This window comes from Eschrichtius robustus, chromosome 10, assembly GCF_028021215.1.
Source record: "Eschrichtius robustus isolate mEscRob2 chromosome 10, mEscRob2.pri, whole genome shotgun sequence".
Classification (NCBI taxonomy): Eukaryota; Metazoa; Chordata; class Mammalia; order Artiodactyla; family Eschrichtiidae; genus Eschrichtius; species Eschrichtius robustus.
Window position 1 is genome coordinate 113,745,320 of NC_090833.1, and position 25,616 is coordinate 113,770,935.

Consider the following 25,616-nt stretch of genomic DNA (forward strand, 5'->3'; position numbering starts at 1 on the left):
TTTGAAAGCTTCTTTGAACTCCACACCAGATCTCGTGCCTGTCTACTGTCTAAGAGACCACATATCTGAGTACATCAAGCCGAAGTTCCCTTCCCCATCTCACTAACCACACTCATAGTAAGCACGGAATGGAACAAAATTCGTAATGGTGATCAGACTGTCCAGAGATTCATCAGGGTAAGGCGACTCTGCTCCTACACTGAGAAATGATTTATCTTCAGACCCAGTGTCCCTAGAGAAGAAAATATGTTTCTGGCTTACACTCATAGATGCTGGAGGCCCTGGGAAGTGAGCGGCATTCTATGCTACTTTTGTTCCTCTGCAGAATGATCCTAAGGAGAACCGGCTCAAGCATGTAAATTTAAATTCTGGAATGAATGGAATTGCATTAGATCCAGAGAACTGGTCCAAATACAAAACTCACTCCAAGGTTAGCCTAGAACTTGAGCTGGTCGCTCAGACCCCCTTCAATCCTTGGAAGACTGTTCTGCTTACCCGTCTGACAGACGGTTTTAAAATGCCCTTTAAGAAATAACTAAAGTTGGTCACAAATACTCAGGGAAGAGGCTGAACAAGGAAAAATAAAGTATAAGAGGTATGGCAGACTTGTTGAATGACACTTCATCAAGCCCAACACATAATTCCAAATCCCAGAGGCACACTTTGTATTTTGGTCTTGAAATTAAAGGAAAGAAATGGCTTTATAAATACTTCACGTGTATGTGAAACCGAATCTTATGAATGAATTGAGTTTTTAGTATTAAATGGGCACTGAAAATTAGCACCTGCCCCTTAACCACTGATTCTGGGCTGAAATTTAGCTGAGGAAAACTAAGCCGGAAGTTCTCAGGTTCACACAACCTTTCACTGGTCTCTTCAGCAGCAACAAAAGATAGAGAGGACATTGTCAAGATTCGGTCTGGACGCACCCACGGCTAAAAGCCAGATTACATTTATCTTTTATAAGATAAAATCCTAATCAAAGGCTCACATGAAACTACCTCCACAAAAGTGCTTAGATTCAAAACCTAGTATCAGTTTCACTTTATTGTCAGCAAACATCATCTCTCCCTTGTTTCTAACCATAATGAATCCTTAAATTTACACTCAAAGCCACAGACTATTACTGCGATTACGAAAGTGCTGAGAAAAAAAAGTTCCCCAAACTTTCCAAATATTTTCTAAAAGTTGCAATATGGTATTTACCAACCCTGGATAGTAAGACAGACTTTCCAACTTGATAAGTGAACTAAACTCAAGGCATGTACAAAACATGCCTCTATAAATACTGTGTATTAAAAAGTTATATTAAATCTGACAATAAGGGCTCCAATTAGTTTACATCATTAGCTTCTTTAACCTTCTATTAGCTCTTAAGGCTTTTAATACTCTGTACCCTAAGCAAATACAGTAAAATAAATAATAAAGTCATGAAGCAATTAGTTGAACCGTTAAAGAAATATTTAATTGGTTCCTAGACTATCAAAAAGACCTTCAATCCATTTACAAATAAGAAAGCTGAAAACTAAGTCTAACTGCTTTCACTATAAAATTCCGTAACTACATAGCCTGTGAACAAAATTTATATATTAGCCAACAACTCAGAGTAAATACAGCAATAAATGATGAATACTGTTAACAACTGAACATGTTTAGCCTCGTCTTTAAAACTTAATAGTCTACAGCTTTGGTACAATCATCTGATTTTATAAGCCACTCGGACACCTCCCCAGTAAATGACAGATTTATTCCCAATTCATTAAGTGCATATTCTTTAGGAACCAACTAAATATGATACGTTTTCTTAACCAGAAAAAAAAAATTAATTTTTGAGATTATAGTTAAAGCAAATGCACTACTCATTAGCACCATTAACTAACTGCCAACAATTTGGGAGGTAATTCCTTTTTTCTACTTTGTTGCCTTCTGGGTTATCATTCATTTAAACAGAAATCTCTACAAATTTCATATTATATATAGTCATACTATATATCACAGTTAATGATTCTTTGTCAAAAAAGATCAACAGAAAGCCAGACAGACATCTTAAAAAATTATAGAAAAACAGATTATACTCTTGTACAAAAACACGCTTCGTCTTCCTTGATGGCCACACCTCAGACCCAAAGGTGAGGTCTGGGGAGAGAAAAAGACAAGAGGCAGCGACAGAAGACATGGGGGCTGAGGAGCAACTTCCTGTCTGGGATTTGAGAGTCCTGCCCAGAAACCTTCTCTGGTTTATATATATAATTGCCATGACAGTAATTCATTTGGCTTGAAGCAGAAGATTATTTCTGTATGGGGCGCATGTTACTCTTTGTGTATAAAAGTTACAGAAGCCCATGTAAGTTAGTTTAAGCAAAATGGCATTTATTATAAGGATGCAGGCAAATGTCACAGAACCTAATGTGCAGGAAGAACAGGTAGGTCTTGGGGAAGTCAGAAGGTTCTCAGGCAGAAGGAGAATTGTCTCCTGTGCCTGTCCTTCTCTATAACCTCTTTCACCTCTGCTTCTGGGGAGAAAGTCCACCCCATTCCTTTCTCTGATGACTGGTTTCCTCAGAAAGACTTCCAGGTTTTCCTCCCCAAACTCTGCCCTGTATGTTTGATGTTTAAGGAGCTGACCGTGGTGCTGTGCCTAACAGACCACCTCCAGTGGACAATGCCACGTGACTCAAAGGTCCCAGGACCGAGGCTGTAAGTGATCTAGCTTAGGTACCTCTGCTCCCGTCAGCTGTGTCCGTGGGACAGGGGCAGACACCAGGAGGTGGTTTCAGGTCCCTTTGAAACAGAATGTTATGCAGAGGATGACGTTAAACACTGTCACAAAGAGGAACACGGAGGGAGAAAGATTTAGGCAGATGCCTTTTGGTTGCCCCCCTACAATTTAATTCTGCTGCCTTTCAAGGCAATGACGACAACTCAGGAGCTCACCTGCACATACAGAAGTGCCCCCTCCCCCCGAGGCATGGCAGCCGGGGCAGCTTTCAGTGTCTGGAGATTCTGATACCCCTCAAGACAGGTCCCACATACGGAAACTAGAAACTGTTCTGGGGTGGGGGGGCGGAAACTAATATGAAAACGGGATGAGACAGCGTCAGCTTGAAGATAAGGAAAAAATAACAGGACTCTTTTGCTTATAAGAGTGAACATCTCAGCAAGAATACGGTTGAAGGACAGAAAATCTTAACGGACAGGGTGGGAGGGAGGAGGCCTGTCAAATTCAAAATTCTGAAACAAGAAGATCCCCTTAAAGCCGAAACGAGGACGCTTTCAGGACAACTGAGAAACGCTTCTCGTAACATAAAGTACGTACAGGGCACGTGCCAGCTCCGCAACTACTTCCTTCCCCCCGCCGAGGCCGAGTCTCTGCCTGCTGCCCTTCCCCATCCCCGCCTGCCCAAGTCCCACCTCTGCGGATGAGCCCCAAAGTCAACTCTCCTCCATGAGCCTCTCGTTTCCACTTTCCAGGCACAGTTCATTCTATTTTAATACTGAGCGTGTGATATTCGTTTCTTCACATTCACCTTGTCCCACAAACTAGGCTGTTGCCTCCCTGGGGGTGGAGCCTGCAGCCTCATCATCTTTGTTTCAAGGCCCAGCAAAATGCCAGACGCCGACAAAGTTTAAGTCATTTTTAAATGAGCCACAGACCCTGGAAATAAACTCAAGAAAGACTCAAGGAGATGTATAAATAGTAGCTTCATAACAGGTTTCGAAAGGAAAGAAAGGAAAATCCAAGCTGCGTCCTTAACTCCGAGGCTGCGAGGAGGGAGGTGAGCTCTCTCCTGTAAACACACCGGGGTCCAGGTGTGGGACAGCGCGAGACGTGTGCATGCAGGTAGGGCACCTGGAAAACACAGCCTATTCTTGTCTCACTGGGAAGTCAGATCCACCTCGGGGCCAGCGCAGACCTACTCCCTGATTTCTCTCTCAGCGCTGTTTGGCCCAAACCCTTCCAGCAGCAAGGTCCCAAAGGAAGACTTTATATCCAGGAAGTACCGTGCTGGTCATTAAACTACTGTCTTCTCAGCTCCAACCCTCCCTTCTCTATTCCACCCTGGCGTCAGGACCTCTACAAACTCTTCTCCCTTTAGGCCTTGCCAACAGGAAGCGCTCGAGGGCGGCAGGAAGGCTGGCAGAAGAGATCCCTCCTTCGCTTGCTCTCCGTGTAAAGGCCCTTCACCACGGCAGCTGGTGTGGTTCCAGATTCCAGCATTTATCCCACCCAGCCCTGACCCCCAAAACAGCCTCATGACGTTCTAGAGATACAACAGGCCAGGGCCCTCACCAGGCGAGGGCCCTCACCAGGCCACCCCTGAGATCTGAACCCCAACTAGCCTGGCCCTCCCCTCCTGTGAGCTGCTAAATTCTGACACTCCCACCTCTCCCTTTCATCCTCCCATTTCTGACAGTGGATAAAGTATCCCTCCTGATGCAGGGAGGGGGGACTGATCCAGTTAGCAGAAGAAAAGACCAAGAAACCATTTAGTGTATTAACAATCTAACAAACAAAAGAACAGGATTTTGATGTGATAAAATTAATTACCACAGTAATTCAATGTGATAACACTATGTTAAAAGTACCGCTTGGTGGTTACAGGTACGTAAGAGGAACTTAAAACTTTCTCCTCTTGATGTGAGCTTAGCAGACAAGCCTGAGAGTCTCAGAACCAACAGTTAATCAAGTGATACAAAAAGTCACAGATTTTAAGTTTGGGTAAGAAGACCAAACGTACACCAGATACCAAAACCAAGGTGATCTTTCCAGGGAAGGGGAAGGTAGGTAGAGCCAAAGGCTGAGTGACAAGGGGCTTTTGACCCCTGATTTACAACTTTACCATTAAAAAACTTACATGCTATTACTCTGTGGCAAAGATCACTATTTCCAATTTCCTTTCTCTTCTTCCCTCTCATAATTAACCACCTCCTAACCTCAGAGCTCTATCCATGCATGTGGCCACCCAGAATAAAGACACATTTCCAACATCCCTCAGAGTGAGGCTATTTGGCCAGTGGAATGTAGCTGAAGGTGATACTACAGATGGAGCAGCAAGCCCTCTCTGTTTCCATCCTTCCCGCTGCAGGGATCCATTCTAGACCACGAGGGAATGACACAGCAACAAGGCAGAAGGGGCACAGATCCCAATGATGTCACGCAGGACCACGAAGGATGGCCGGTCAGTCTGGGTATTTATGTAGGAGGAAAACCCCTAAATTTTTAGATTTCTGTTACAGTAGTCAAATCTGTATTTTGATATAGACCCCAAATATCTAATCACCATGCCTTCACATTCACATGGAACCAGGGGGGCCCACTGACACCTGAACCTCTGATCTGCCCTCTCCCATTTCCCCAGGGAAGGCTGGGATGGTGGCAGGAATCCTCTGTCTCAAAGACATCCGGAGGCATTATGCACACTGAATACGCAGTGAAAATGCTCAAGACAGATGATGTTAATTTTGTACACAGAAGTTCCCCGGAGCAAAGGAAGACTATCCATGATTACTGCAGGGAGTTTCCAAAAGAAAAGGCAGTACTTTCAGTGTGAACCTTATTAGACTCATATTTTAAAATTAGAAGCTTCACTCAACCTTGCCTGTGCAGAAAAATTTATCCACAAAACAAATATGATGCATCTTTGATTTTCTGTGCCTGTAAAATGTCTGTAAAAGCAGTTTATTTGGTTTAGGGGACCTGCTTTGATATTTTCATGATATGAAATGAGCTTCCAGTAGCTGAAACATGATTTATACACTGGACATCTAATTCCACATGAATAGCAATCTAATATGGGTTATACTTAAAACCATTTGTCTCACAACCCAAGTCAAAGAACCACTTATGCTGGGATTCCCTGGATAAAAGAAATTCTTAAATATAAATACTTAGACTCATTGGGCTGCTCAGGCAATGGGGCAAGATGTTGGTGACAGCCAAGCATGGCTGTTCTAAGAAACCTCTTTGAACTGATCGGTAGGATTTTTCTGTAATTGTGAAATACGTGCTGTGTACGAGAATTTACAACAGAACTGAAATCATGTTGGCTGAATAATGCAGCAAGATCAGGGAGTTGTGTCCCGCTGGAAAGCAACACAGGGGCAAGCCCGGGTGCCGAGTGCTCCCTGGAGGAGGGGTCCTCCCTGGAGGAAGGGCACTGGCCCTCTGGTCCCCTGGGAGCTCTGTCACTTGGATCCAGCTCCAGCAGCCTGTACTCTCCGGATGCCAGCATTCTCTAGGGACTGAGTCAGTGACCAGGTCCCTTTGTGAAAGACGAGATGAAATCTTTAAGTTTACTTCCTATGGGACTTTTCAGAGCTTTTAACAATCCAATGTACACTGTGAGCCTCTAAGGGGGTGATATAACATGAAACAGTTCTCAGCCTTATTGGCCCAAGAAATCTTGGAAGTAACTCCTGCTAGTACATTTTAGTACACAGTTCAGGAAGTGCCACTGGGTGGTACTGGATCCCACCGGAGAGGGTGGGCTGGGTTTGAACTCTGGTTCCACTACTTACAAGGCCAGTGACCTCGGGCACGGCATTTAATTTCCCTAAGCCACAAATTTCCTCATCTGTAAAATGTCAGAAGATTAAATTGAGAATGTGGACAAGCCTAGAGGGGGGCATAGTAAGAATTCAATAAAAGTTCCTGATTAGTATTTGATGCTCACCAATCCATTTTCAGACTAGAATTCTGGGTAAGGAGAGACAGTGCTGACCTATTATTTTATATATATATATATATATACACACACACACACACACACACACACACACAAATAAATAAACAAAATGTATGTGTGTGCTTAAAATAAGATTCAAGGTCATAGAAAAGAAGAGCCTTATCACTGCACAGTGAAAGGTGTAGTCCAACTATGCAAGGATTAAAAGGGCATAATTCTCATTTTTAAATGTTCCTAATATAGAGAAGAGTATTTGACAAAGATCCAGAAGTAGCAGAGCTGAATCAGTAAAAAGAAAAATTAGTGTTCACAGCTCAGAGACAATAGGATCAGGGTTAGTAAAGCTAACAATGTCTTTACTAAGCCTCATAATTAACCCCAGGGCAGTGACTTAGATTTCTTACTACTCATTCACTAAGTAGAGGTTTAAAAGCTCAGAGCGTTTAGCAGCCACAACTCAAAACTAGTGTGGACGGTGCTGGGGAGGGTATGAGAGATGTGGGATGAGCGTCCTGCACAGACCAGCTGCTCGTCCAGCTCCATTTAACCGCTGGGTTAGCCAGGACGCACTCAAAATTAGTTTAAACAGCAACTTTTATAAACCATCCAACACAACTCAGAATCATATCGATGCCCTCTTTTTTTTTTTGGAAGGGGCAGGTGGAAAAACAACTTTGCAGATGTGATGCACATGACAGTGTAGGATCTGCAATTCCCAGCACACTGGGACTTCTTTTTTCCCTAATGTCCTCTTTCCTTAAATCACCTCCACGCTAAAACGACCAAGTGCTAAAAGATTACCTTACAAAACAGTATATATCCTAGAAACAATATATAAATTAAAATATTTCTACAGTAAAATAAAAAAAAGGCAATCCACAAAGTAGTACATATAAGGTCTTTGCCTATAAATGCTTAAAAGTGAGCAAGGAATACACCAGACAGATCATAATAATTAGCTTTGAGCGAGATGGATTACAGGTGATTTTTAGTTTCCTATTTTCTTTCACATTTTTATATTTTCTACAGTGAATGTATGGTTCTAGGTACTTCTGCTGCAAACATTTTTGCCTCATAACTAATTGGCCATTTTGCAGTAGAACATAAAATAACAAAAAACAAAAATAGCAAAAAAACCCAAGAGGGGCATGAAAAAAGACAGTGAAACGTGACAAGTGAATAACTAAATTAAAAAGACTTTACTGTGAAATACAAACTATTTGAGTATATTAAAAATGTGTGTAGACCATGGCGATACTGCTCAAATAACTGGTTGTATCTCGTGTCAACCGTGGTGTGCATCAAAGTAAGAAGCCATCCCTCAGGGCAAATCGTCGGCATCTGTCGGCTTAAGACCACCAACGTGGTCCTAACGGGAAGAACTGCTACCACATTTCAACCAGTTGAAAACCAAACCATCAAACCAAAAACTGCCAACCAGTTATTTTATCATTCACGGTAAAACTGCCTGACGGCCAATTGTTATGTGGCAAAGAAGTCTACAGCGAAGCTGTGTACGGTGAAAATGTGGGTACGTGAACATACGTTTACTTCAGGAGAAAAGTGTGACTCAGAAGTAGATAAATGATAGCGTTTCCCCCCTCCCCACTTTAGAATATGAGTTCACCAAAGGGCATAACTTTTAAGGCAGAAGTCTAAAGTCTAGGATACTCATCCCCTTTTCACTGATCATTCAAAATAAGGAATTCATAACAAATTTGCATAACGTAAGTATTATCATTCTTTTAAGCACTCTCGCAGCGACACAGGAATTATTATGCTCTTCCAAGGAGGAGGAAGGAAAGGAAGGAAGAGAGAACAAATGTGCGACACTGCAGGTTAACCCGGCCCCGGGGGCTCCGACACGGGAGACCTGACGGAAGCCCAAGGGCAGCGCTGGGGCAGATCCTGGGTCTACTTCCCGGCCGAGGGAAAGGGGGCTGGGAGAAGCCGTCCCCAGGCCAAGACCACCAGTGCTGGTGACAGTGTTTGCACGGGCTTTCAACCCACGTCAGGGTCCACGTGCCACTTTTACCATGTGATGGACGGATTGATGTCAGCTTTCGCTTTCAATCGCCAGCTTGTCTTGCGGAGCTTCCTGCTCTACGAGCCAGGAGGTAAATTAAGCATCAGCAGAATTCCCCCAGGATATTCAGTATTCGCGGGGATTAACATCCATAGTTATCAACACGGACGTGGCGGGGGGGGGGGGGGGGGGGGCGGGCGTCCTTCCCCTCCCCCCCGTCACGGCCCAGGCTCGAGGTCGCGCCCCGGACCAGGACCCTGAGCCGCAGCAGAACGCCTCCCCTTCCCGTGGCGCGTCTTCCCACATCTCCTGCCTCACACTCTCTGCCCTGCCCCAAGCCCGGGAAGGAATGCTGTAATCCACTTCAACGCGCCTTCCCTAGGAATCTTTTCTCATTAATTCTGCACTGATTTGGGTTCTTCATAATCTCAGTGACAGAGTCAGAAGAAACCACCAGTGAAGTATCAGATTATTTCAAAACCACGAGGCTGCTGAATGTCTGGGCCCTAAACAGGGCTTGTCCTTACTTGCCTGGCACACAGTTTACACGACAGAAGCGTTAGGATCAGGAGACGGGTAGGCTCTGAGGCTGCACCAGGAAGTAAACCTCCCCGCAGCACAGACGTGACCTCCACTACCTCCTGGTGACTGGCCTACAGGGCAAAATTCTAAGTTGAGTATTCCTGGGCTTCAGGTCTCTTCTGCTTGGGCCAAATATCCAATACATTTTAATTCCTTACACCGCCCAGACAGGAAGCATTTACGCAGGCTTATGAATCATACAGATGCAGGCCCAGTATCCTTAGAACCTCAGGGAAGTCTCTCAGAGAAGTAACTGTAGTCGTATAAATCCCAAAGGACACTAGCTTTCCCTCCCCAAACTGAGTTTTCCCACCTTTCTTTCTGAGACTCACTAACCTTCGCTGCAGCAGTAAGTCTGGCATCTTAAGAGATGGGTCCTTTCAACACCCCAGGGGTCCCCGATGGACCCGCCGTCCACTCCCTGAACACACTGGACATTCTCTGGGCGGGCAAAGGGGATTCCGAGTGGTGGTGAGCAGATCGGAACGCAGATTCCTCTGGCTTTCTGCTTCACCACAAACCAGTCAAAGCCTGCTGGTTTTGTTTGTTGCTTTACTTTTCTGGGTGTCAGTCATCTATTACAAATATGTTTTTAAACGTACACCTGTGATATCCTAAATAAAAACAGCTATGAGTAGCAGAACTGGCCCATGGATTTAGGAAGTAAGTAAATCAAATATGTATCTAAATGGAAGGCACTAGAAATAAATCAGGGACCTGGCTTAATACGGCACTGCACATTTTCTGATCTTTATTTATTTATTTTTTAACCACCTAAAGACTCTGACAAGTGGATGGATACTTTGTCACCTGATGAGAGATGGTGGGAATGGAGAGAAGTCGAATGAAACTTCCACTTGCAGGGTATTAACATGTCAAAGTACCAATAACATGGTTTAAAATTTTTTTTCAAAAATGTTATCAAGTAATGTTGCATGCTCCACTTAGTAATTTAAATTTGATTCGAATTTCGTCACAGCATATATGAGGCAATTTAAAATTTTAAGCCCATGCCAACCAAGGAAAATCTGCAGTCCTTTGGCAGAATCTCCTACAAGAAAACCAAATCTCCAATGTTACTTCCATTCCAAGTCAACAGTTCACAAGATGAAACAGCTTCTTAGAGCATCTTGTTAAAAAAAGTGAGGCATGTAAGAGTGGTGGGGAGACGGTGCACAGCAGTAACAGAAAGAGCAAAAAGGTTAAAAAAAGAGAGAAAGGTTCATTTCATTGTCTCTAATTTTAAAAATGAAATTTTATTTTTTCATTAGCACTGACTCATCACAAGAGTTATGGGTAGAACAGAGGACTGTGAAGGTTCAGTTATCTTTAATTTAAAAGAATTGGGTATTTTCAGAAAATGCAACCTCTGTGTGTTTAAAAAAAATTGTGAGTAAGCTGCTGGCCTCACCATTCAGAGGCAACATGCTGGGTACCCAAATGGCAGGCTGGATTCTTCTAGCTACTCTGTGGTCAATAAAATATATGACTGACATTTTTAACCTTGAAGGAATTATTCTCACATTTGGCACCCACTGGGACCCACAGACACGGACCAACCACTCCATAAATGTCTCATAACCAGAGAAGGAAATGCCCTGTCCCAAGGGAGGAAAAAGTAGTTGACCAGATTTCAGTTTTCATGAAGAACTGAAAAAACTGTAGGAAAGGTATGGCAATTCATTAGGAAACAAAAATACTGAACAAATACAAATATATTACCTTTGCTGTTACCTTAAGTTTGCTTTTCTATAATATTAAAAATCATCTATTCCTTAACCGTCACGACAATTTCCTTTTGGCTACTCCTTCTGCATTGTATCTATCCTTCTAAGCCATAAATCACTACACATGAGGTGTTTGCTTTCAAACACAAGTACCTGTTATTTAAGTTAAAGAAGGAGATGCAAATCAGAACACAGGTTGCATGCGACTCACTTTATCTTCAGGAAGTGATTTTTGCCGACATAGAACAAAGATTTTAGCATTTACTTTTCTCTTAGCATTACCAGTTAACTGAGCAGAGATCAAGGATGACAACTGCCTCTTAGGAAACAGGACTGTACACTGTGAAACTATTTATTAGACTCTGGCTGCAATTTTCTTCCATTCAGTCACAGGTACAGGCTGGCACTCCTCCTGTGGCAGTAACTCATGGAAAGGAAAACGAAACCACGTTCATTAAAGCCTTCCTCAGATTTCAAAGGGGACGCTAGAGAGAGAATCTGAGAATACCCGTGTAGAACACACGCCCTCTGACCCATACTTCAGGCCACGCCAGCGCTTCTTTTCTCAAGCTGGGAAGCAAGCAGAACCTGGGGAAAGCCTGGCATTTGGGGCTCTATCATCTTTGCAGGTTTGATGTCGCTCTTCAAAGTTTTCGAGGTTAACAACTGTGCTTACGTGTGCTCTACGTTTATTTTAAAATAGAAGTTACATGTGCCATGGTTTGGAGTCTAAATGCTAACTACAAAAAGAAGAGTAAGAGTTATCTCAATTTCATACAAAAAATGTATTCCTTTAAAATACCAGGGTACTTGGAAATCATCCTCTTTTTGCACATTTTTAGAATAGAGAATTTTAGAAAACTATTTGCTAAAAGTATTTTTCTCTTGACTACCCACTAAGATCTCCCTGGACTGCAAGCAAATTTATTTTAATTGGCCACCACAATGGAAACACTCTCCTGCAAACTTTTTTTTTCTTAATTTAATTTTTATTTTCTTTGGCTGCACTGGATCTTCCTTGCTGCGTGCGGGCTTTCTCTAGTTGCGGAAAGCGGGGGCTACTCTTCGTTGCGGTGCGTGGGCTTCTCATTGCGGTGGCTTCTCTCCTTGCGGAGCACGGGCTCTAGGTGTGCAGGCTTCAGTAGTTGCAGCACGCGGGCTCAGTAGTTGCGGCACACGGGCCCTAGAGCACACGGGCTTCAGTAGTTGCGGTGCATGGGCTCAGTAGTTGTGGCTCACAGGCTCTAGAGCGCAGGCTCAGTAGTTGTGGCACACGGGCTTAGTTGCTCCGCAGCATGTGGGATCTTCCCGGACCAGGGCTTGAACCCGTGTCCCCTGCATCGGCAGGCGGATTCTTAACCAACGCCCCACCAGGGAAGTCCTCCCCAGATTTCTTTAATACTGGACTTTGAATTTCCCCGAGTCCATCATCACACAGAGCAAGTTAATGAAACCGCATGCCTGTATTTCCCCATTCTATCAATCCTTTGCTTAAATGCTAAAATGTAATTATATATTTTAAGTGATCAAAATTTCCAATCTTGACAGTGATCTTTTAGCTTAAAAAACTAAACCCTCTACCAGAGTAGAAAAATCTACATGTGTAAATTAATGAGATTTCAGTCATTTCCATTCCATTACTCTAAAAAGCACTTTGTAGTCATTTGTTCTGTATAATTGAGAGCTTATTTGCCAAAAAATCTAATGGATTTTTTAATTCATTTTAAACACCCTGGCAAGAGTTAGCAGATTTTTGAATAGGGGGTTTTAAACACTCTCTTTTAAAAGAAAAGATGTAAAATCCTACAGATTGTCAAGGTAACAAATACTAAGACTTACATGGGACACCTTGCTGTACTAGAGACTAAAAGGCTACTTCTGTCAGATTAGTTAAATTTTAAGAAGTATGATGATCAAATTGTCTAATAAGAATTGAATGGTAAAATATTAAATTGCAAGATGAAATATTGGGAGAAAGGGGTTGGATTTAAATCACCCCAAGTAAGCAGAATTAAAACCTATACCTAAGAAGCCGAGAATTGTAGAAAATGTCTAAGACAAGTTTTCAAATGACTGTATAAAGTCAACCTTTGATTTCTCAGGTACACGGGCCATTACTGACCAACAACTCCAGTCCAGTATAATATATTGCAGGGTAAATTTTTCTAGGCAAATATTTCCCATCACAAACATATTTTTCTTAGCAGCATTAAACAATTAAGCAAACAAAAATATCTTAATTGACTTAACCCCACTAGGTCTTTCCTAAGTCACTTTTGAAACGTTTATATAAGTGCCTAATGAACCATAAATCTAAATAGCAGTGGAATCTCCCTTCTGATTTTCTGTACCTGGACATCTTTATCCAGGTATCTTTGATATATTCTGGCAAAATGAGGCTCACATGACTCAATTATATGGATCACTTTGGTTTTGCTGGGGTTATAAGGGAACTATTTTTCCAATAAGAGCTGTTAATAATATGTATATGAAATACTTACTTTAAATTCAGCAGAATAAAATTATTTGAAGTACCATAGTAAATGCTGACAAATAAAGAACCCCTAGAGCACATTCAAATAGCATGACCAGGGACTTTGTTAACATACTATTGTAACTTATTCTTTTTTTTTCTGTTTAGTCTTTCTAAAGAATTTATCAAAAAAGTTCTCACAGAAGCATAAAGATATGGCGTTCGTGTTACGATATCACTTCTCAACAAGTGTAATTCTTAAAATTCTGTAAAACTGTTCAGAAGTGTCTCTTGTCCTGCACTAAGAACCTGAGGCTACTGTCTCACTCCAGTAGCTGGACTCAGAAGCTGGGTTGGTTCGAAATGAAGGGTTCCGGCTGGAAGAGTCAGACATTCACACCCTGGTGAGGCTACTTGCCAGCCTTGCCCACACTCATCAGAGCGTCTTCTCACAGGGTTTTCTTCTTCTTCTGGTATTTTTATCAAAAGGGAAAATCAAGAGTCAAAGGATAATTACAGACGATCTTGTAAATAAAAATGCTGGCACTCCCACCGTCTCGTAAGAGTAACAAAGAAGTTTTGGCAACTTCTCACTTAATGTTTCTTTAAGACATACTTACTCTTTAAATACCAACTCTTTTCATAAGGTGTACACATGACCAGTGAATACCTCAATCCTAAAGCACCTTATAAAATAGTTTATAAAGATAAGAACTACAGATGCTAAAATTATGTGTAAGCCGGATAATCACTGAACATGTAGTTTACTACTGAGGAGAACAGCATCCGCCTGAGGCCCAAATGTACTCTTAAGCCCAGGGACTCAATAAAAGATTGAAGATGGGAAAAAAAAAGAGATGAGGTCATCTCTGCTATTCTATTTTCATACAGAACTGCTCCCAATAGTATGTGATTTAATTTTAATTCACCCAGTTTAAAACATCCTTGGTAATAACATATTCCAATTGCTTGGCACAGAAGCCCCTTAGCAGGCCCGTTGGTGTTGATATAATACTGCAGCTAACTGTACCTTCTAAACTTCGGAAACCAGGCTGTTCTACAGCAACTCTACAAACCTAATTAGATAATGCAAAGTTAAGGTTTTCCTCAAGTTTCAGCGTAGCCGTTCTTACACTCAGTGAGCTGGATCAGGCATCCCTACTGGCATGTTTAAATGCTTCTCGGGAGCCACACTTTAAAACACTACAAAGGCCGGGGAGCCCAGAAGGGAATTTATAATGGAGCAAAAATGAGAACATTTGTCATTTTGACATATTCAGGATTCTTAGCAAATGAAGCAACTGCAAGTTACTTCTCCCCTCTCCAAAAAAGACCGAAGCCCTGGGTAAGTGCAGTTCCAACTTGTCTCAGGGTTGCTTTTGGGACCATAGCACTGAACCAGAATTAAACCGTAGACCTCATTTCAAAAAACTAACATCACTGGGGCTTCCCTGGTGGCGCAGTGGTTGAGAATCTGCCTGCCAATGCAGGGGACACGGGTTCGAGCCCTGGTCTGGGAGGATCCCACATGCCGCGGAGCAACTAGGCCCGTGAGCCACAGCTACTGAGCCTGCGCGACTGGAGCCTGTGCTCCGCAACAAGAGAGGCCGCGATAGTGAGAGGCCCGCGCACCGCGATGAAGAGAGGCCCCCGCTCGCTGGAACTAGGGAAAGCCCTCGCACAGAAACGAAGACCCAACACAGCCAAAAATAAATAAATAAATAAATAAAAATTTAAAATAATACAGACATTTGAAAAAAAACCAAAAGAACAACTAACATTACTGAAATGCTAAGCCTACAGTTTTGCTATTGTTTCTTCCTTTAGTTACACATCAGCCAAATTAATGTATTATTAAAAACTAAAAATTGCCTAATATTCTCAGGATAAAATCACTTTCCCAACTTCAAATATTAAAATATTGTTCTAATCACAGCTTTCCAAGTTAACTGGATTTCAGACTAAAAGAATGCCCCAAATGCCTAATATGTATTATCATATTTTAATACAATGTGTATAGTATATACAGCCTATATTATCAAAATTACATGACTGTGGTTCAGCTTAAAATACATGGACACATGTGTCTCTATACACACACGGGGTGGGGGTGAGAGGCCTAATTAAGGCAGAACAGAGATAACCCCAATGTGGGAAGTCCTCTTCGGTACTCATGGCTCTCTAATAAAACCCCTTCTCGATTTGTAGTTTTCCCCCAGGGAAGATGAGTGTTCACCACTTGAACTTCTTTTTTTACCTGAGCCAGTGTTTCTGGGCATCGCATTTACCGAGATGCGCTGCAGGCCCTCCTCTACCCCAGGTGCCAGGGGGCGGCGCAGCGGCAGGTGTTCCTGCTTCCACGGCCGCCCACTCACTACATCCTTCGTTCTCATCAGTTCTTGCTCAAATGCTGCAGCACTTGGAATTGCTGGTGGTCGGGCAAGACTCCCCAAGTCATCTGACTTCTGCCTGAACCCTCTTTCATCTCTCCTGCTGCCGGCATTTCCCCCGTTCCTCTTTCATGCCCACGTCCACACCCTAAGCTACCACTCCAGTACCCAGGCCCCAGACTGGAGCTGGGCTCCTGCCCAGGAGCTCACACTTTGCATCCAGCTCTGATGCCCGTTCCGGGCTCCATCTACCCGGTAGACACCTCCACTCCACTGGCCTGTGGCCTCTACGCACTTTATGCCCAAACCGCACAAATGCTCTGTCTCACGGACCCCAGCGCTACGTGTGCTCTAGACCAGCACTTCGCAAAGTCTGGTCCCCGGGCCGGCAGCAGCGTCACCTGGGAACAGTTAGCAGCGCCAATTCTCTGCCCCGCCCCAGACCTCCTGAATCAGAAAGTGCGGGCAGGAGGCCAGACGACCCGGGTTTTAAGACACTCTCTGGGCGACTCTGATTCCTGCTCAAGGCTGAGAACTGCCGCCTCAGACGGTTCTGTTCCTGCTGAGGCTTCAGCGTCCTCCCTGCCCATTCCAGCCAGCAGAGCTCCTCCTCCCACCAGCCGCACCGCTAAGTCTACCGTCACCATCTCTCTCTCCCCACATATTCACTTTCTTGGTCCCCCTCCCGGTTTAGGCTCAGCATGAGCTACAGGGACATTTCTCTCCTCACGGAAATCTGGCCTAGGCACTGCTCCCGGATCACTCCTCGGAGCCAGCCTGAACCATTCACAGTATTCAGTGTCTCAGGGCTCAGATTCCGTTTCTCTCGCCAGGCTCTCTTCCATCCCTCCAGGCCCTTTCCTGCTTCTGCGTGCCTAGGCCCTGTCCCCGCGCTCACCCTCCGCCCTGCCCTCCCGGGGACCGCTCTGACTGCACCCCACCCGGCGGCCGGATGCTGCTTTCCCCGTGACCCGGGGACCCAGTAGCTAGTACGACCCTCCTCTCACCCCCTGCAACTGTTGTTTGTGCATCTGGCCCGCAAACCTGTGGCAAAAAGGTAATTACTCGTGTTGTTTATCTAGGACCATGCCCGGTGCGATGACCACATAATTTATCACCCAACCCAGAGCATCCCCTGCTTACACCTGCCAGCTCATCAAGTACTGCCCTCCCTCCAGACGCAGCCGGCTACCACCACCACCACGTTGGCCTTCTTTCTGTTTCTCATGCATTCCGGCCTCCTCCACCCTCAGGGCAGCCCTGCCTGTCCCCTCGGCCGGCCGGCGAGGCTCTTCCCTGAGAGCTACATCCGGGACTCAGCTCAGCCATCACCTTCCCCGCCTTCCCCGCGGGGTCCTGGGCCCCTGTCCCTCCACTCGTCCTGCACCGCCTCACATGCTTCTCTCTGCGTGAAATGACCTCTCCAGCGTCTCTGCAGCCCCCTTCAATGGGGGCCACACGAGCTCATCTGTGTTGTTAAAATCTGCGGGAGGTCAGAGGGCACAGCAGAAGTCAGGACACCTGAGACTGACTGTGTAAATGACCTTGGGCAGGGTTCAAGGCTCTGTAACTCAGTGAGGATTACATCAGACCCGCATGAGAGGGTTATTGCTACAATTAACACCACACACGCAGAATGCTGACCTGGCACAAAGGATTCACAGATGTTATCTGTTATCACAGCGTTTTTTACTACTTTATAGTACCTCCAATGTCTAGAGCAGTAGATGGTACTTCGTAGGCAACAGGTGTTTGAAATCTTTGAAGCAGGGAATCAGCAGTTGAACGTCACCACTCCCTAACTCCATTTCAAAAGCTTCCAAAAAGCTGCTCTTACTGCTGAATCAGTAAAACCCCAACCCAGTTCCTCAGCCTGCCATTCAGTACCTTCAAAATAGGGCCCCAACGTACTTTTCCAACCTCCAGTTCCGCCACCTGTCACCAGTAAAACCGGCCTTCCCTCTGGTCTCACCATATTCCTGCCGTCTGGAACCCTGTCGGAACCCCACCGACGCTCCAGCTGGAGCCGAATGCCGGGCTCTGGCCTCCGGGCATCCACCTCCTGCAGCTGGGGAGGAACCTCTGGGTGGCGGTGACACCCTCGCGCGTGAGAGGAGACGGAGCCTGTGTCCTCAACACCCCTGCATCCCCGGCGCCAGCCCAGCACCTCCAGTGTCCTCCATTCACTGTTTAGAGCAGGTGGAAGGCTGGAGGCTGGGAGGTGTGGTAAAAAGGCCTGATTCCTGAATGGAAAGACAATGACTATTCTTATGGACCAACACCTTCTGTGTGGTTAGTAGGTCATGACCTGAGTAGCATCTTCCTTCCGCCAAAGCTTTCTACTTCCTCTACTGCATAGCCTCTCCGACGCCTAGAGCCATGGATGGTGCTTAGTAAACACTCGACGGATATTCGAAACGTCTGTTGAGCGAATGACTGCCACGTTTACAGTACAAATACATCTCCCAATTCTCACAGAATTCTGTCCACATTGTTAACACATGTTCTACCTTCTCACCCTTCCCTCTTCCACTACACAAACTCCAACCATAAAATCATTCCTTTCATAGTCTCAGGCTGTGTCCGTTCTACTCTAGAAATTTTAAATTCTTGATTTCACTGCTTTTCTTCTTCTGTCAGATTGTACATTCATTCCTCAGGGATGAAAATTAGAATCTAAAATATGAACAAAGACAATCGTCGAGGTTGGAGCTGAATAATCACAACCATGTTCCAATATTCAACAGCTGTTCAAATCTTGCTGACCAACCTTTTTTTAACAAATCAAGTTAGAAGTTACAAATATTCTGTTTACAAATGGCCCAAGCTCAGAACCGTGATGTTCATTCACGATGCGTTACCTTCTTTCTCCCTGTTTCTAATTCACTAGTAACAGATCGAAGCCCACACCTTATCTCCCATTCCATGCAGCCGGCCCCATCACAAAACAGTTACCCAGACTCAGCAGCTCGACAGTTTCCATTCTTTCTTTACTAATAATTGTGCACTCCCTGAATGGCTATTCTAAGCCTGCGCCACCCGCGAAGGAAACGTCCTGTGACAGTTCCCATAGCGAGGTTTCCTTACCCAGCTACCAGAGTAAGGATGGGGAAGGAACCCAGGCCATGTGGGCGCTGCATCCTTTTTTTCAACTAGGATGTGATCCCTTTAGAACAGGGACTTTTCCTTGAGACCGTCTTGGTATTCTCAGTGGGGGAGGGAGGGTGGTGGTAGTAACAGGATTGATGCCTGACCTTCCAACACTGGACGGGAAACACTTCCACAGAATCGACAGATACAGCAGTTCTTAGGAATGTTTGCATTTCCAGGGTGTAATGAGTGCTTCAGCACCATGGAAGACGAGGGAGAAATTCCATGGGCAGGAAACAGGCATTCTGCCTCCCAAGGACTCAGTGCTTCGCAGGTACCTTTAAGCTTCGCAGGTACCTTTAAGCTTCGCAGGTACCTTTAAGAAACGTGAAAGCTTCTGATTCTCAGCCGCCCAGAAGAACACACGTGTATGCAAAGCTCAGCATTAATTTCAGGAGGCCTATGGAGCCCAAATTTCTTAGACTTGGTAATAAGGGAGTTTTTTACTGCAAGGATGGGGGAGGACAGCAAAATGGAACAAAAACTAATCCCAGGGCATTTCACTTGGGGAACTGAAACAACAGTGACCTCTTAAGACACTACATTTCTTCTAAGTGATAGCTCCATCCCTAATAAACGAGCTCCCATTTGAAACAGAAATCTCATGGTCAAGGGCAGAGCTTTTCTGGTTGCAGCCGATCATCACTGAGATAAAAGGCTTTGTTAAGGTAGAACCTGACTGACTGGGTGATCAATTCAGTCACAGCCTCATTAAGCAGTGTTCCTTTCCACTGGTCTTAGCTTATCACATAAAACCTCTCCATCTAGCAATGGTTCTTGAATTAGTCCTACTATGGATGCTCTGAGCCTAAGTGGCATTAATAGTTTGAGTCAAGTAACATTTGCACATACAGAGAGCTGCCGGTTTACATGCAGCTTCTCACAAGTACTGAATTTGCTATTAAAGAGCCACTGAAGGTCTTGCAACATCTCCATTCCAGACCTTTATTTTCAGAGGCTAATGATTCAACGTTGAACACTCAGCGCCGAAACCCGGGAGAAATGGTCTGGGAGATGCTATAATTTATTAATTAAAGGAACTGTCTACACTTTGCAAGTGCTAAACAGATGGTTTTAATAAATGCTGACCTTAAAATATTCAGAGGACAAAGCCTAAGATGATAAGCCTTCCCATTATAACCATAAAACATAACATCAGAATGTATGGATTTTGTCTTCAGAACCTTCCATGTAATAAACAATCTGTCATCCTTCTACCACCTATCGGGTGCCTTTTCCTTCACTCCCACATGCAGACACCTAGTCCTGGTGCCTCTGCATCTTCGTTTAATAGCTCTTGAACCAACTGACTTTTCTCTCCTTCCACCGTCACCCTGCCAATGCCATCAACATCACGTTCCACCTGGGCTATCATAACCTCCAACAGGATTCCTATCTGCTCCGGCTCTAAACCAATTCAGCTAGAGTGGTCTTTTCAAAGCACAAATCTCAGCCCACCTCTCCCCTACTTAAAAATCCTTCGACGAGCTCCATCCTTGGAGTTAATGGCTGCGCTAAAGACCTGATTCCTGGCATGGTCTCTCTGAACCCTCGCCCTCCATCTTCTAATTACGCTGGCCTTCCTCCACTTCCTCAGCTCCCGATGCTACCTGCTACCTCAGGGCCTTTGCGCATACTTCTCCCTCTCAGGGGTGTCCCCCTCCCATACCCAGATCAACAATGACTCTTCTTCAAATCTTCAGATTTCAACTCAAAAGCCATTTCTTCAGGTCAGGCTTTTATGACCAAGTTCCTCCATTTTTCTCACCCCCTGTGGGTTTTTTTTTTTTTTTTTCATAGCATGTGGTGGCACAATTTTTATTTACACATTTGTGAAATCTTGATTAATGTGATTTTTGACCCACTAGCCTACAAGAGCCACGAGTTTAGGAGCAAGGAGTACTTCCTTAACAACTAGCACCGGGACATGGGAGGTACTCAAAAATGTTTGTTGAATAAATCAAATAGTATCCAACAGAGTACAATTTGAATGGTAAGATCACTTTTCACATCATTCACATCAGAGAAACAGCAAGAGGCCCGGAGATGGGAAAGCAAAAAGAAATGCGTTCCTCTTGTCTTGACCATAGGTGACGCACTTTGCTGGGCAGATCTAAAGGAGGAAGTAGTCCAGGGAAAAAAAAAGCACCAGGCTACGGCAGACTTTTGTGCCTGGAACACTGAAAGTATGAGGCAAAAAGCTGTACAGGGCGGACCCACCAGGACCAGCGTGCTAGAGTAGAAGCATAACCTGTACTTGGTAAATGGGATTGTCCTAGACTATCTCAGGCCATTTATCAGAATCCAAAAAAGCCCTATACATGGATTAGCGTTAAGGAGAGGCAGGTGTTTTCACAGTGGGTGGAGTATGTGTAATCATAATCAAAGAGTCAGAATTTTCCCGAAAGGAGATGTCCTTCTACTGCTGTATTTCAGAAACATTTAGGTTAGCTTTTATTAAAGGGAGGCAATAGTCCCTTATTTATGCTCTTATGATTTATAAGCTATACCTTAACTTGCTTAGTTAATATTTACCCGCAAACTTAATAAAAGGGTTTGGCTCTCCACATACATAAAGCATTCTTCTTAATGTTAATTGTTTGAAAGTCTTAATAAGCTAGCTTCAGTCTTTGGCAAATGACAAAAATTACCCTGGACCCAACGACAAACTTTATCCAATAAGTTGGACCAAAAATCAAGTTATAACCACCTCCTACAGCTATTAAATGAGCTCGTGGCTCAGTACTTGTACCAGCACTAATATAATATTTCAGAGGAAATAGGCATTGGGGCTGACGCTCCACCACCCCTTTAGAAGACTTGTCATCTGAACTGCAGGACATTCTGAATATGGCTAGTTCTGTCACTCTTTCCTCAATTTCTTCCCCCAGGAAATGGCATCTTTACGTCTTTATTAGCTCTCGGTAAAAGGCCATTTGATCACAAATGCTTTCAAACAACTGCAATATTCAGTCGTCCTTTGTCAATAAGTCATTCTGAAGCAAAATCATAAAGAGGTCACCATCACTCCATGAGAGCTGAGGGACTTAAAACCACAAACACATTCAAAAGGAAAACTGGGTACTTTTTATTACCATTAACTTAGATGACTTAGAGGGGAATCCACCCCATACGTTATAAAGAGATTCCAGTGCCGTTATGTCTTCAAATACACACTAAAACTTCAGAGTAAATCTCAAGAGTAAACCTTCCCTCATCACAGGGGCAGGCGCAGATAAGGAAATCTCTTCCTACGATTCTTAGTGTTGAAAGGACGCCTTCTCCCTCTACTTCCAGACGCTAACTTTCCAAAAGGAAAGTTAATAAAGGCGACCCCTCGGATGCAATGCAGACGCTGTTTGCACAAGGCTGTGGAAGCGGCACAGCTCCCCAGCCCCCGAGGCCCCGGCTCCCGAGTCCCAGGGGAAGGAGGGGCGCGGCCGTAACGGCGGGCAGGTCGGGCCGGGGGCGCGGCCGGGTCAGCGGGGCCGCAGCCCGGGGTCCGGTCACCCACGTCCCGGGGCGCCGACAAAGCCCCACCGACCGGGAGAGTCGGGCGGCGGACAGCGCGTCCGGAGGAGCCCTCAGCGCGGGCGGCGACCGCACAAGTTAGTTTGGCGGCCCCGCGGCCCGGCCGCAACCGGGGGGGGAGGGGAGGGGAGGGGAGGGGAGAGGAGGGGCGGGCTCCGGCCAGACGGAGCGGCCGGTGGAGGGGGCTCCGGGGCGGGGGTCCGCAGGCGGGCGAGGGCGGCCGCCGGGAAGGGGAGGGGGGAGCGGGAAAGGGAGGGGGAGGGAGGCCGGTCCTGGGCGAGGCCTCGGCCGCGCATCGCCTGTCTCGGCGCCGAAGCCGATGGGGCGGCGCTCTCCGCGGAGCCGGGGGCGGGGCCGCGCGTTCCCACCCGGGCTGGCAGCCGGGGGCGCCCGAGACCGGGCGGAGGGGGGCGCCCCGGACGCGCGGGGGCGGCCGGACCCAGGGGCCTGGTCCGCACCGGCGGTGGCGGCGGCCGCGGCCCCTCGCCTCCGTCAGGCATGCGCGCGCCACAGGCCGCAGCCCGGACCAGCCCCGCGTCCCCGGCCGCCGCCGCGGCGGTCCTGGCCCGGCCCTTCTCTCCTCCAGCCCGCGTTCCAGGTGCGGAGGGCGGCCGCCGAGCCCCCGCCGCAGCGCGGGGCGGGGAGATGCGGGGGGGGCCGGGGCCGGACGCGGGGTTCGGGGCCCCCACCCGCCCGCCGCGCCACCTGCGGAGCCCGCGCCCTACCCGCCGCCCCCGCCCCCGCCAGGCGCGCGAACAAAACAAGTTGCAGGTCGCCGCCGCCGGAGGGGGCGGGCGGGCCACTCACCCTCATCCTGCTCAGCGGGCTCGGCTCGTCCGGCCGCGGGGATAGAGAGGACCAGAGGACCACCAGCACCAGGAAGCTGCCCAGCACCAGCAAACTGCGTAAGAGGAGCCCGATCTTCAGCCTCATCTTCCTCCGGCGGCGAGAGGCGCACAGCCGGGCGCAGCCGCCGCCACCGCTCTCCCCTCCCTCCTTCCCCCTCCGCGCTCGCCTCCTCCTCCCGCCCCCGCCGCCCGGCGGCCGCCCTCCCCGCCTCCGATCCGGAACTCCCCTCGCCTGGCGGGCCGCCCCACCCCCGCTCTCCCCTCCCTCCCCGGGCCGCTCCCGCCCCCACGCCCTCGCCGGGCGGCCCCCGGCCGGTCCGCAGCCCTTTCCCCGCCGCTGTCCTCGACCCCTCCAGGTCCTGCTACCATGCGACTAACTTACACTCTCCCCAGGTCTGTCCTCAGCCTCGGCCCCACCGCTCAGCCCTTAAAGCTGCCCGGGTCCCCAACTTTTATTGTCCTTTGGGGCCGTAACTCCGGCCTTAACGCCGGCCCCCCAGCCCCCCGGCCCCCCGGCCCCCGCAGCGGGGCGGGCGGAAAGGAAACCAGGAAGTCGCGGCGGCCGTTGCCGCAGCTCCACGTGGCTGATTTATAGCTGGGAGGATTTTTCCTTATTGATTGTGCTCGCTTCTTCACACGGCTCCTTAAGGAGCCGGATTTGTAACCGAAAGGCCCAGGTGTGATGTGCAAATATCACCGGACCCCAGGAGCTCTACTTGGAAAGCGGGTAGTACGTCGCTGTCTCTTGAGCTAATTAGAAGAAAGCCAACCTAGTGAGAATAAGCAATACCAACCTTGTTCAAGGGCTAAGTTTCTATTCCTAGGACCGAGGATTTCGGGGTTTGTAAAACAACACTCAAAAAAAAAAAAAAATACTCCACCCTCGTCGCCTCCTTCAGACCCGATTTTTGCCGCTTGATGGAGGTTCCTTGATTTCTGTTTTTCAAAAGCCTTTCTGCCTGAGACCTACATTACACAGGAAAGGGTATTGAGAAATGTTTAGCCAGATGCCCCAGCCGGAGGAAATAATTTTTGTGCCCATATCTCCCAACAAAGATGTCAGTCGCTTCTATTGCCAGGTGCACGTGATTACGTTATCAGTGTGACCTCGTATCTGCCTAATTCAAGTTGAACAGAATGTTTAATATCTTCTCCTAAGTTTTAGGATGGTAAAAGTTGATTCTTCTTCCTTAATATTGTTTCTTATCTGCAGGTACTTTAAAACAAGTGAAACCCGGTTATTTAAATTTCTAGAATGAAATAGAGAATTTGCATCATCAGGATAGATAAAGAATTGTGCCAGACCAACTCCATGTGCTTCATGGTTTGAGTTACACTACCTAGTATATTGGGGATTTCTGTAGATGCCATCATTTCAGAAGTCCCACAAAATACTGGCAGTGAACAATAGGGGGAAGTGTAGAATGGCTGACGATATTCAGCCATTCAGGTCTGTTCTTGGCTGGATAATTGTGCAGAGTGATGCATGTAAGCCCAATACATACAGCACCTGGAGGGCTGTCATGGGTTGAATACAAGTCACTGTCTGACTCAGCATTTTTATCAACTACTTAAAACCAGTTGCTTTTCACATAGGACGAGGGAGACTGCCGAAGACCTTTTTTTTTTTTTGATGAAAAAGACCTGGACTTTAATTTAATTGATAAAGCATGAACCGGCTGGGTAATGTAGAAAGCTACTGCCCCACTCCTGGGTCAATTCAGGTCCATGTGGGGACCCAGGCATCACCTGTACCCAGGTGATTCTGACCCAGCTCATCTGTGCACCACCTTCAGAGAAACAGTGAAAGGAAAGGGTGCTTGGGGAAAGGTTTATTTAGCTAACTCTGGAAAGCAGGAACAAGTTCATTTGTGGACCCAACTTGGGCTGTTCACAGTGGAGAGGACTCCTTTGCAAAGCAGACGTCCCTAGACAGAGACTGGGCTTGGAGGAGGTGACCTTCAAGGGATCTTACTCCGATTACATGAGGGAATAATTCCATTTGAAATCAGCAGCTGAAGTCCACCAGGAGTAATGAAACCTTCTGTTTGTGGTCTCATTTGCACAGAGGAGACAGTTTTTGATTATTAAGAAAATAGGAAGCTTTATTTTTACTCTTATGAGCATAGTCGGGCAGGTGTGCAAGTTGAAAGTGGTCCTTATCACTCCCTAAGGCAATCAGAAGGATTCTTGGGCAGAAATG

The 25,616-nt window shown here is 46.3% G+C and overlaps 1 protein-coding gene across 4 annotated transcripts in view; it reads right to left on the reverse strand.

Moving 5' to 3' along the window:
* GALNT7 (polypeptide N-acetylgalactosaminyltransferase 7) overlaps window positions 1–23,894 on the reverse strand; it is a 121,106-nt gene extending 97,212 nt beyond the window's left edge. For 2 of the 4 annotated variants that reach the window (XM_068552749.1, XM_068552748.1), the window contains exon 1: window positions 23,373–23,563. In XM_068552749.1, coding sequence (XP_068408850.1) covers window positions 23,373–23,498 — 126 coding nt within the window. In that variant the 5' untranslated portion in view covers window positions 23,499–23,563. Of the gene's footprint in view, window positions 1–23,372; window positions 23,564–23,795 lie in introns of those variants that run through there. The other 2 variants (XM_068552750.1, XM_068552751.1) reach the window with 2 other exon arrangements.
* Window positions 23,895–25,616: the final 1,722 nt, after the last annotated feature.